This window comes from Puma concolor, chromosome C1 (genome assembly GCF_028749965.1).
Source record: "Puma concolor isolate L17-30 chromosome C1, mPumCon1.1.hap2, whole genome shotgun sequence".
NCBI lineage: Eukaryota > Metazoa > Chordata > Mammalia > Carnivora > Felidae > Puma > Puma concolor.
The window spans coordinates 214,495,887-214,507,952 of record NC_141674.1 but is presented as its reverse complement, the minus strand read 5'-3'; the positions used below and the strand labels follow the sequence as shown (position 1 = coordinate 214,507,952).

Genomic DNA, 12,066 nt, shown 5'->3' with positions numbered 1-12,066 from the left:
AGGTTTCACTGCTCACGGCCGCCCCGCCCCCTCCTCATGCAACAGCCTGCGTCATCCCGGAAGCACAACAGCTACCAAGACTTCATCTAGTTGGTGTGATTCTAAGTTTCAAAAACAGGCTTCCAAATCTAAAATACTGCATTGCTAAGAGGTAGAGACCTCTTCAAAATTCTGCATATTCTATGTTGATTTCTCCACTTACAAGCAGGTGGGCAGGTGCCCTGTGCCAACCACAGCTGAACTTCGTTTCCACAAAAATCCTGACCAAGGACAAATGTTATTTTCCTCTCAAAGGTCTAAGACCCACACCAGCATATCTCCCATTCCCCAAACACAAATTTCACGCGCAGGGTGAAGAGAAGTAAAATACGTAAAATAATCAGCCATACCTTGAGTGACTGTCTTTTTGTCACATAGTTTTCTGAATGAAGTAACTTCTCATATTCACTGAAGAACTAAAAGACAAGAAAACATGTATCAGGAATTATTTTCTTAAAGACTGGTAGAGGACCTTAAAAAGCTTGAGCACAAACTTCTAACACCACGAAGGCCAACCACTGCCCATCTGTCTCACACAGCCTTCCTCAGTGGCGCTCAGAGACCCTCAGGCCCCCGCCCCAAGGATTACCTCCAGGAGGGGGGCTCCTGGGACCGAGTCCCGCCCAGTGCTGGCCAGGCTCACACAGCTCGAACCTGGTCCTCCTCTGTCATCCAAACTCCACATGCATAAAACAGAACTCCTACCCTACAGCTGTCTGCTCAAGGTGGAGTCTGCTCTCATTTCTTGGTTTTAGGTTAGAAAATTTCCTATTTTTTTTTATAGTTCAGTGAGTCCAAAGCATATAGACAAAGAGAAAGTCACCTATTCTTTCAATGCATCAGGCAAGAGGAGAAAATAATTAAAACCAGACAAGAGGAGAAATTCAACACTCTCAAATAGGTAGGTGTCCTAGAAAAGGTGGGACTTGGGCTCAATCTTGAATAATAGCAGGGATTTCATTTAGAAAAGGGGAGGAGATAAAATGGGAAGGACACAGCTTGAGGGAAGGCTGGAGAATGCACAACGTGACATACTTAGGAAGTGACACATGTCCACCAGATTTACACAGTGCTTGCTGCTCACTAACAAACATGGTGTCACTGGCATGGTGAGGCGTGGCAGCCGATCAAAGCAGAAGGTAGGAAATGGACAGGAGGGACACAGGGTCCAAGGCCACAGTTGCTAAAACGGGGCCTATGCTTCATGAGGGGTCCTGCTCAGCCACTCAGCTGTGATGCAGAGCAGGGGACTCCTCGAGGAGCTGCTCTCAGGGAACTGCACTTCTGTCACCTCACCTCGAGGGCTGCATCCGCTACAGGCCACCGTGATCAAATCCCCCTGAGAATGCCCCTGGGAGAATGTGTTTTGTTTTACAGATGTTGTCATCTTTCAGTTGATTTTGTTCCCCTGAGTGCTTTCGGTTATTAGAAAGCTCAGGGCCGAGGTGTACAGGATTTTAGATCGTGTGATTTTGTAATTCTGTGTAAAAGCAATCCTCCCGGTTTAATTTAAATTACCTGCCTCCTCACTTTCCTTCTCCCTCCCTCAGATCTGACTGCATTATCTACACATTTCTGTTAGTTGCCTCACATAAATATTCCTGAAATTTTGTTGACCAATGTCATCTATTGATAACCTGGCTGAAGGTTAATAATTGTAGTAATATTAATTACTAGCAAACTGACGTCACTGCCTGAAGTTAAATTTCTTGGAAGTTGGTTTGTATCTTTGGTAGGCTTTAAACTAAGATACTGGTATGTCAGATTCTTTCCAATCTTTGAGGCCATGTCTAGCACAAACAATCCCGCTGACGTTTACTGACGCTCACCGAGTTCCGGCAGTGCCCTCAGGCACTCAACACACGTGCTTACTTAATCCTCACAACAACCCGCCACAACCCGCCACAACGCTTAGGTGCGATCACGAGCCTTCTTTTAGGGCTGAAGATCCTGAAGGCAGAGGGTGAACGAAGGCAGCCGCCCAAGGTCTGGCAGCACAAGGTGGGGCTGGCGCCCGAAGCCCACACTTCTAATTGCTGCAGAAAGGCACCCGTGAGGTGACTGTGCTGCCGTTTGAAACCAACGCACAAAGACACACACCACATCCCGGTGGAAAATCAAAAAAACCTGACCGGCAATGTTTAAGCCCCTCCTGAGACTGTCTCTGAGGGACCGGGATGCACTCAGCACTGCATGCTACCGAGCGGGAGGGAGAGACGAACACACAGTTCGAAAGCGTAGATTCTGCCTCTGAGAACCTTACAATTGAAATTTAGTTGAAGAGTAAAGTGAACAATGAAGTATCAGCAGTGCCTAAGATTTCAAAAATTCAAATGACTAGTGAAGAATGAAAACCCACGCCAAATCTCGCCGGTCAGACGGGAATTTCAAGCAGACTTATTATCCTGACTTCTCCAAGAACACCCATCGTCGGGCTGTGGGCAGCGTGTAAGTCAGGCCAGTCCGGCCTAAGGATGCGCCCGTGCGCACGGCGGGGGGCAGAGCTGGTGCGAGGTGGGGGCGAGCACCTGACCCTGGGACCTGAAGGCTGCTGTGCGGGTCAAGGGCACTCAAAATTGTTTATGTCGCTCAGGATGTCGGACATCAACTCAAACTGCTGGGCTAGTCCAGTGTCCTCACTTTACAAAGAGGACGGACTTCTGAATCCCCGGGGTAATGGCCTCGGCCATGGCCCCGAGGAGCCAGCGGCAGGAGCAGGGCTTCCCGAGGCAAGTGCTCTGCTCGCCCTCACAGCTGCCGCCCCCCTCTCTCTCCCGGAGGTGGCAGCAGTGTGGGCAGCCGATGGAAAGGAAGGGAAACTTAAAGTTTGATAATAATTTTCTTTTTATCTTAAATGTATTAACTGAGGGTCGATTGGGGGGGGGGGGGTGGGAGATGCGGGGAGGGTGGGTGATGGGCATTGAGGAGGGCACCTGTTGGGATGAGCACTGGGTGTTGTATGGAAACCAATTTGACAATAAATTTCATATTAAAAAAAAAATGTATACTGTCCTTTGGCAGCAAAGGGCTTTTACTTCCTCCCCTAAAGCAAGAAAAGAAGGGTAGCATGTCAATCAAAAGATAAAAACTCTGCTTCTGACCAAGTAACAGTCAATACCTTAGTTCAGTAGAGAAATGATTACAGCACTGTCTAAAACCATTACATATGCAAAATAAGTATCCGGGATACAATCTAATTTCAATCTTTCATTTCTGGTACAAAACTTACAGTTTTAAAGTAGAATTTCATATACTTACTTTATCATAATGCTGTTCCAAAAATTCTGCACTGAGCAATTTATGTCTTGTGAGTAAATCCTAGAGAAAGAAAATACACTATTTTACAGCGGTTCTGCATTTAAGTTCTTTTAGAAAGAGAATCCTAAAACATGCCACGCCATTTTACCTGATAAAAACTGTTGTTAAAACTCACTATACTTAAAAACAGTTGCACATGAGTTGTACTGAAAATGTGGATTCTACGGAAGAGCAAATAAAATCACTAATAACTGGCAACTGTGATTGTGATGGTGATGACTGGTCGCGGGTCTACAGCTCTTAGAAGGAAAAATTTAAAAACAAACACATAAGGCAAGAGAAATACAAATTCAAAGAAAGGGAACATGGCAATAAAGTGAAAGAAAAGTAAACGATTGTGGTAAAGTATCAAAGAGAATACTGCTTCTGGAGGAGAAAGAGGGAATTTCTTTCATTAGAAAAAGTACTGGAGGTTCCATTTTCTTCCTCCTAACTTCTGTTATGTTTAGTTTCATATCTAATGAAGTCTTTTTTTTTTTTTTTTTTTTGGATGCAAAAAGGTGATTTTATTAAAGCTCAGGGACAGGACCCGTGGGCAGAAAGAGCTGCCGGAGACAGACTGTTTTTAAAAAGCCCCATTGTGTTATAAACATTAGCTCCTAAGTAAGCACAAGGCTGCCAAAGTGTAGGGTCAAACATCAGAGTGACCTGGAGCCCAGATGCATTCCTCACCACGTGGCTTTCCCAGAAAACAACTCCAGGATCCTTCATTCAGAAAACATATACTATGTGCCAGGTAAAGTTCTAGGTGCTGGGGCTCCAAAGACAAAAAGATGTGGTCCTCGCCTTTAAGGACCTAAAAGTTAGCAATGACTAGCCTGGTTCTCACCACGTGGGAAAGAGAATGGGAACTCAGGACACGAATGGTCAATATTTGGTGACTTACGGAATAAAATTCCTTTAGAGCGGCCTACTGGAGAGGTGAGTGCCAATAATCCCCTTTCTCCGAACCAACTTTCCTTGTTCTCTTAGCTGTTTATGTTTGAGTGGCCCAGGTCACAACGAACCATTGTCTCCTGAGGTATGTCCAAGTGTAAGATCGGTCCTGAGAAACGTTCGAGGAAACGTCCCATGGCCAAATGCACGTGGAAAATGCTATAGCTCTGGTTCCCTTGTGGGGAGCTGGCAGGTCTCGAGAGACCCTACAGGGAGCTCTTCTGTCATGTACTGTGTTACTGCCCTTCCCAAAAGGCCTTCCTCACACAGGCTTTCCCCTTGGCCTGCTGACCTACTGACCACCTTCGGATCTCGCCCCCACATCACTGCCATAGCTTCCAGACTGGTCACCAGCGTGGACAAAGTTGTCTTCACGTCTGTGAGATTACATGACTGCCATCTCCCATGCTAGACTATAAGTTTTATAAATACCACGTTCACGTCTATTTTTACGAATCTTTGAATCCCCAGCACCAATGCAGCGCCCAGCACACAGAAGAGTGTGATATTTAATACATAAATGAATGAACCAACAAAATCAGGAAACAGGTTTGGGAAAACATCACATCAAGCAATCCTTAAAGCATGCTTTTAAGAAGGTTTCTAACTCCACCCCAAAGATTTACAGGTGTTCAAACTGCTGGATAGGGTATGCATCGTATGCCTTTCTTGGGCAATTTTTTCCAAATCCCCCTTGGGGATTCAATAGACAAAATTAGAAAACCTGGAGTTTGAGCATCCTCAAGAAGCTGGAAGAGAAATGCCCAGTAAGAGAAAAGCTTCCCAGTATGGGGGAGGAGACGGGGGTGGGGAGAGGAGAATTTATATTAGTGTACTGGCCCACAGGGTCAGCTATTAGAGAGACAGGTACATGAGAACTCGAGGGCAATATATGAGGCATGCTTGTTAAAGGCACCTCCTCCTTCTACAGCTACTGCAATCTGCTTATGGTGGTCCCCCCGGTGTAGGAACCTCAAGGGCAGGGGTTTGTCTGGTTCACTGTTGAACCCCAGCACCTAAAGAACAGTGCCTGACACAGGGTAGGCAGACTCGTGGAATGAGCCGAATGAACAAATGAATAAACGGATTAAGGGATTAGTGTGTCAGGATCCATATAAGACTATGTGTCATTTCTACTTTCTTTGTGGCTAAATCATTCTGGAGACCACTAGAAGGAAGTACAGAGAAAAGAACTTGGTGTTCACTGCTCTGCCATAATCTGACAGAAGAGAATGCAAAGGAGGGGATCTTAGAGACAATGGCTCTCAACTACGGTTGAATTTCAGGAACAGGAAGGTAGAAGATATTGCTCTAGAAAGCAAAATTCCTAGACACGTTGTGCAATACATTTTTACTGAAGTTTTGAGTAAGAAAACTACTCTGAAGGATAGATCTCAAGTAGGAACAAGAGCCTCGCAGCTGGGCCACACACGAAAAGGGGACCTCCAACATTTCCCCAACTAGGGAAGATTTTCTTCATTATCATCTGGTTTAAAGAGACCAGGAAAGTCAGGAAACCACTGCCAATGTAGGAACCAAATCTCAATGGCCTTGGAGCAGGAGAGACTGAAGGGGTGCTCTGAGACGGCTAACATAGGAGACGGACCCCAATGCACAGCAGGACGAAAGCCCCTTGTTAAGAGGGCCACACCAGGGCCTGGAGAGGAGAGTGAAACACTGGTAGGAGAGGAGAACTGCCGAGAGCCAGCACAGAGAAAAAGGCTGATTCCAAGCTGGGAAGAGAGGAGGTGGGGACTTGGGCAGAGCCTCTACCTACTGAGCGATGAGAAGGAATCTCACCCTAGGAGCTGGAGCCACATGCTTTGGAGGGCTCCCCCAGGGTCGGGGACAGAAACCGACAGAAGAGAAGATGAGGGGGAAAGGTCATGCAGTCAGTGGTCAGTGAGCTGCAAAATTTCCAGCATGCCACATGGTCCCAGACCACAAACTGCTGGGTCGGCTAGTAGTGGGGAGGGGAAGCAGGATCTGATTTCCCACCTCCCTAAATTCCAGTACATCCAAGGCCCTGGTAGCACTGGCAGACAGGGGTCATCTCCTGAGCCCAGCAGATTGAGCACCAACCTTTAGGGTACACTGAATTTAGAAAGATTCCTAAAAGTGGGTCTGGGACTCAAACAGCATGTTACAAGGACAGCCCTGGGATCCCTGAAGAAATGCTGCTGACTCCGGGGCTCGATTTCACAGAGCCCTGGCAAGTTGTTTGGCCCAATTTCTCCCTTGATGCTTGACCATGTACCAGGATGAGAGACTCAACTCTACCAAATGTGTGTGGTTCACTTTTGGAGCTCTTAACAGAAAGTTCTCCCTGTGCTAGAGTCAAACCTGTCCCCAGGTTATTTCCAGAAACCGTCAGAGCCGACAGAAATAGGTTCAACCCACTTTCTATAGGACCCCACTCCACATACATGAAGTGCTCTCACGGCAAGTCCCTACCGAGTCTTCTCTTCTCCAGGCTAAATACGTCCAAGTTCCTTTAACCACTCCTCGAAAGACAGGATCTGAGTCCCCCTCACCATCTACTGTCTTCTGAAAGCCATCTATTTGTCTATGTGCCTCTTACAGTGTAGCGCCTGGAACGGAACACATTTATGTGCTGTTACCTTAATGGCTCATAGTGGGGCCAGACCATCAACAGCTCCTTAGGTCACACACTACGTGGTCACATGTAGCTCTGTTTAATTTTACTGCACTGCATCATACTGTTTAATTTTACTGCACGTATTCAGAATTCTGTGTACTCAGAGTGGGCTCTGTAGGCAGACTGCCTGGGTTCAAATTCTGGCCTCCCATTTTTTGCCTGACCTCACCCAATACTTCCAGGCTTCAGTTTCTTTCTCTGTAAAGGAGATAGTAAAAATACCTCCCCCAGAGAGCTGATTGAGTAGGGTATGAAATTGCCTGCACTTTAGTAATTGTTATACTTAGCAATTATTATATTTAGTATTGACTATATTATTATGCCTTATTCCCACATCCCTTATTTATAGAGTTGGGTCTTCAAGTGGAAGTCTTCAGTTTGTTCTGTTCCATTCTGGCCTCTCTGGATCATTCTGAAGCCTTATTTTAGGATTACCACGGTCTGCTGTCTTTCCCTTTGTAGCTCTCACCTATACATTTGAGAAGTTGTAGGCCTTGTCACATTTTATCTAAGTCATTAATAAAAATGTTCAGCCGGACTGAGACAAAGCCCACTGGAAATCCACTAGAAATTTCTCTCCAGGGTGATGGCAATCCATTTTGCAGCACCTTATGCACATGACCTTTAGTTAGATGTAAATCACTACACTGAAATTCTACCTAGCTCCTGTCTTTTCATTGACTCCATTGAAACAGATCTGTACAATTATTCAACATCCAGTATATCCTCATAGTTATAAAGGAGTAATTCTAATAGCTACTGTTTGCTCCACACACTGTGTGGGGACACAATATTACCCTGACATACTAGTATTCTTACCTCCATTTTAACAGATGAAGAGCTTGAGATGAAATCCGCAGCAGGGCCGGGAACTGAACCCGGGCAGCCACACTCTGAGTACCCTCATCTACTGGCAACTATGAGATTACTATGACTGAACTTACTCTTCGTGAATCCATGCTGGCTGTGGGTACACAGTTTCCTTTCCAAAATGCTCAGATATCATCTCTTTAGAAACACTTTCTAGAACCTTACACAGGTAAAACATCAAGCTCCAAGCTCCACCAGCCTCTCTGGGGAATCTACCTTCTTTTACTCTGGAAAAATTGGAAATATATTCGTTGGCCTTCTGATGCCCCTCCCGTCTCCTTAAGTCCTCAAAAAAGAAATCATGAACAATATTTGGCCACTGAGTTACTATCTTAGTACACATTCATTCAAGCTACGGATCTTGTTAGTTTTAATTTAGAGGGGGTAGTTTTAATTTCCTTTTGAGACCCAGCACCCATTCCACAGATTTGTAAATTCAAGTCTATGGATGAGCTGCATTTCTTCAAATTTTTTTGTGCACAGTGCAGTTTCTGGGGAGACAGGTCTGGTCACATTCTTCAAGGAGAGCGCGAGCCCCGGATCTACCCTCCTTTTCCGTGATGCAAATATTCTCTCAAAAAGGACGCCAGCAAACCAGGACAGGAGAGTTCTTCCTCCCCCTCAGCACCTTTGGCGTGAGGCTATCAGACTCTCACCGCTCTGACCGGGTTCCCTCTCGGAAGGATGGGGAGGGAAGGTGTGTTCTGATAGGTTCCGTGCCTCTCTCTCACATGCCGTCTTGGTCTGGGCTCTGCTTGGTTTTGTCTTGGGCAGCTCTCTGTTCAGGGGCCTCTTTAGAGAGCGCTGCCCCTTCTGCGTAATCAGGAGCGGCTGAGATACAGAAGCCAAGCCAGCTTCCCAACAAACACGGTCTCTTCCAGAGTCCATCCTTCGAATCCTGAACCACCTTTGAAAGCTTCCCTTCTTCAGGGAGACACTACCTGCCTGGCTCTGCCCAGTCTTTTCCTCTCTGGCTTAACATGAGCTGACAGGGTTGATTTACCCACAGTGATTCCATCACCACCATCTTCTCCTTGGGGAGAATGGAATTCAAAGAAACAGCCCTAACTGAGGGCTGATAAGGAAATTATCAGCAAGGCCAATCGAGACCGTCAGATTCTGTGAATCACATTTCTGGCACAGTGTTAACACGTCTCCCTTCCCGTCAGCCAGCCGTGCCACCTGCGCCAGGCGCATGGCATCGAGCTCTCCGCTGGGCCGGGAGGTACGACTGTGCCCCCCCACCCCCCTCCCACTCCTCTCCTTCCCACCCCACCCCCACCTCTCCCAGAGTGGCCGCTCGCGGCTCGTGGCTTGCTTTCTACACAGGATCTCTTCCCAACATGTGGTATTACCACACCTCCCTTCATAACAGGCCTGCTGCTTTTCAATGGAGCATCCCCTTCCACCAATATATCCTAATTATGAGTCCTAGCCCCAAAATGCAGTGACACAAAGACATCAGATTTGTCACTTTATGTTATAATCTCGAATTCATTTCTTCCTGCTTTATAAATTGACATATAAATATCTGAGATCTTACCTAAGGCTCCTGACATCCTCTTTAATAGTTTCAGGAAAATAAATCCTCGGGTACTTCTCACTCTATTACCTTATTCTCATTCCAGGTGAAACCCTAATGGCCAGGTGCCCAGGTTTTCATCCTGTTTTAAGGGTGTTCATTCACCGTGAGGGACATATTTTACCTAGAGACCAAGGCATATGCTCATTATCTCAAGGGCTCTTTACCCTCATAAAACTGACCCTCACGAGGAAGTGGCTACTTCTCACCATAAGAGTGTCCATGGTTCCTGAGCATAGCGGTCTGCAGGTTAGTATGTTAAATCCTGATTAAAGTAGAGGTTCTAAATAGTCACCTATGAGGTCAGACATTTTATATAAGGGAGCGTAACATATAAAGGCTTACTTTCATTGTGAGGAACACTAATAAATATTACTGCTTTACATACCGTAAACAGCACAGAACCTTGCAATTCAAAACAAAAATCTGCATGTTGTACAGTTCTATTGAGTCCTAGGTGCGTTTAATTTACACAAATATAGAACAGGGCGATAGGGCGTACTGGGAAGGGAGGCCACATAAAAACGTGAACAGGGCAGGCAATTCTGCTCCCTTTGCCCGGAGCGTTCAATAAATAAGCTTTGGCATGAACATGGGACGGAGAGCTAAGTCCGTTGTTCCCCAGGGCCTGTCCACAGTGTGGAAAATTCTGCCCTGATTGTGCTTCTAATATTTCAAGACACGCATACTCCAAATTAGCATGGCCCTGAACAGAAGACAACAGCTTGGTGTTTAACCAAAGCAACTGTGACAGTACGTTCCAACACAGGAGAAAAACTCGTTTGTCCCACACACTGTGTATCAACATACCACGGCTGATGAGTATGTTCACAGAAAAGTGTACTTGTGACCATACTGACCGTACTTTTCGACAGAGTTTGCAATCTAACCCTCCCACCCTGTCGAAGCTGTGACTCTACTGCACACACCTAAGTCACACACACACACACACACACAGAAAGCAGATCTTCTCTCTTGCCGCTAGAGGGCAGACGGGTATAGACTCAGAGGTTAGACGTTTAGGAAAGAACAGCAAACTGGTTAATCTCACAAGTATATTTAGAATTCTACAGTTTTTATGTTACCTTGAATGTGGCAAATGCATCTGAAGCTATGTCAAACGTTGACATTTCGACATATCTGAAGAAGTCATAGAATTGTTCTGACCACAAAATGATTTTTGCAAGTGGTTCATGTCTGATGCATTCTCTTAACATTATCCCACAATTTAGAGCTATTTCTGGAGATTCATACCTGCAAAACGAAAAAAAAAAAACAACAAACCAACCATGATTGCTGTTTCAAAACCCCTATCACTAAACCGTTCACATTTTTAGAACAGGAAGTTGAGATGTGGCTTAATTGACCAGAGTGGGTTACAAAAGGCATCTCTGTCACAGCAGGGTGTGGTGAGCTCAAGTGGGTTTACTCCAGAGGGTGTGCGCACACACGTGTGTGCACACACGCACACACACACACACCTAGCTGGCAACAACTGCTTCAACCCAAAGAAAAATAAAAGGCATGGGAGTGATCACATAAATAAACATTCCTTATTGAAGCTAAAAGATTTGAGAAGTATTCGGGGTCACACCCCCAAACGAATTCGTTTTCATAGGTCTATCAAATAAGCAGCATTTTTACTTCGTTGTTTCAAGTCAATAGTCAAAACAGCGCCTCCAAGGCTCTTGGCAATGCCAAGCCTACGAAGCTGAAGGCCTGACCCTGCGGTCACAGAGCGCTTGTCGAGGAGGCCCTGCGGGACTTCGCAGTGGTTACTGGGGACGCCCTGGCATCTGTTCGGCACCCATGGCTGCGTCTCCCCTGTCAGGAAGGAGCCCCGTTTTCCTCTCAGCCCCACCACCCCCAACCCTCCCACTGCCTCTCGGGCTGCACGTGCTGGCCACGTGTCCTTCCCACGCGGCGTCCCCTCGACCCTCCTGCACTCATTGCATTTCCCCACATCCAACTAGCAAGGACCTCCTCCTGGCCGAAACAGACTTCTCTCATGACATAAATTCCACTACTTAGTGTCCCAATGGTGCTGACCTTTGCATCTCTGTCTTTGGAAAAGGAAAGAAAAAGCTCTCAGTTCTCCTTTCCACCCCTCGGACTGTTCCTCTTTCTTGCCTGGCCGAGGGCATCCCTCCGGTGCCGCCAGCCTGCTGGTGGTGGGGCATGCCCCCCCCCCCCCCCCCCCCCCCGTGACTCCTAAATCCCTGCTCAGGTCCGCTCCTGGACCCTAGTCAGGCATTTTCTGTTGCCGCTGGACACTTCCAGTGAAAGGTCTACCGTAGCACTACATCTCAAAATTCGAATCTCTTCTCCCTCCACAGAACAGCCGCCCTCCCCTGCTTCCTCATTTCTGTTTTCTGGCACCATGATGTGGTTTCAGAAACCGGGTCTAAGACAGGTCTTGCAGAACCTCCTCGTCCGCTAACGGAAGCGTCCTAGAGCTGCAGTTACTACTAGCCACACGTGGCTACTGAGCACTCCAAATCTGGCTAGTTTGACCGAGGGACTGAATTTTACGTGTTAGGTTAACGCAAAATGAAATGACCGCCTGCAGCTTGGAAGAACTGCACTGGGCAGAATAGTTCAAACCTCCCGCCTCCGTCTCTTCTCAACGCTTCCATCTTTAGAGCCACCACTCGTCCCTGTA

The 12,066-nt window shown here is 46.6% G+C and overlaps 1 protein-coding gene across 2 annotated transcripts in view; it reads right to left on the bottom strand.

Annotated features, from left to right (window-relative positions):
• Positions 1-12,066, bottom strand: part of CAB39 (calcium binding protein 39) — an 89,194-nt gene that overhangs the window by 6,953 nt on the left and 70,175 nt on the right. For both annotated transcript variants that reach the window (XM_086719897.1, XM_086719896.1), the window contains 3 exons: positions 10,490-10,658; positions 3,298-3,357; positions 390-455 (listed from right to left, as the gene is read on the bottom strand). In XM_086719897.1, coding sequence (XP_086576023.1) covers positions 390-455; positions 3,298-3,357; positions 10,490-10,658 — 295 coding nt within the window. The remainder of the gene's footprint in view (positions 1-389; positions 456-3,297; positions 3,358-10,489; positions 10,659-12,066) is intronic.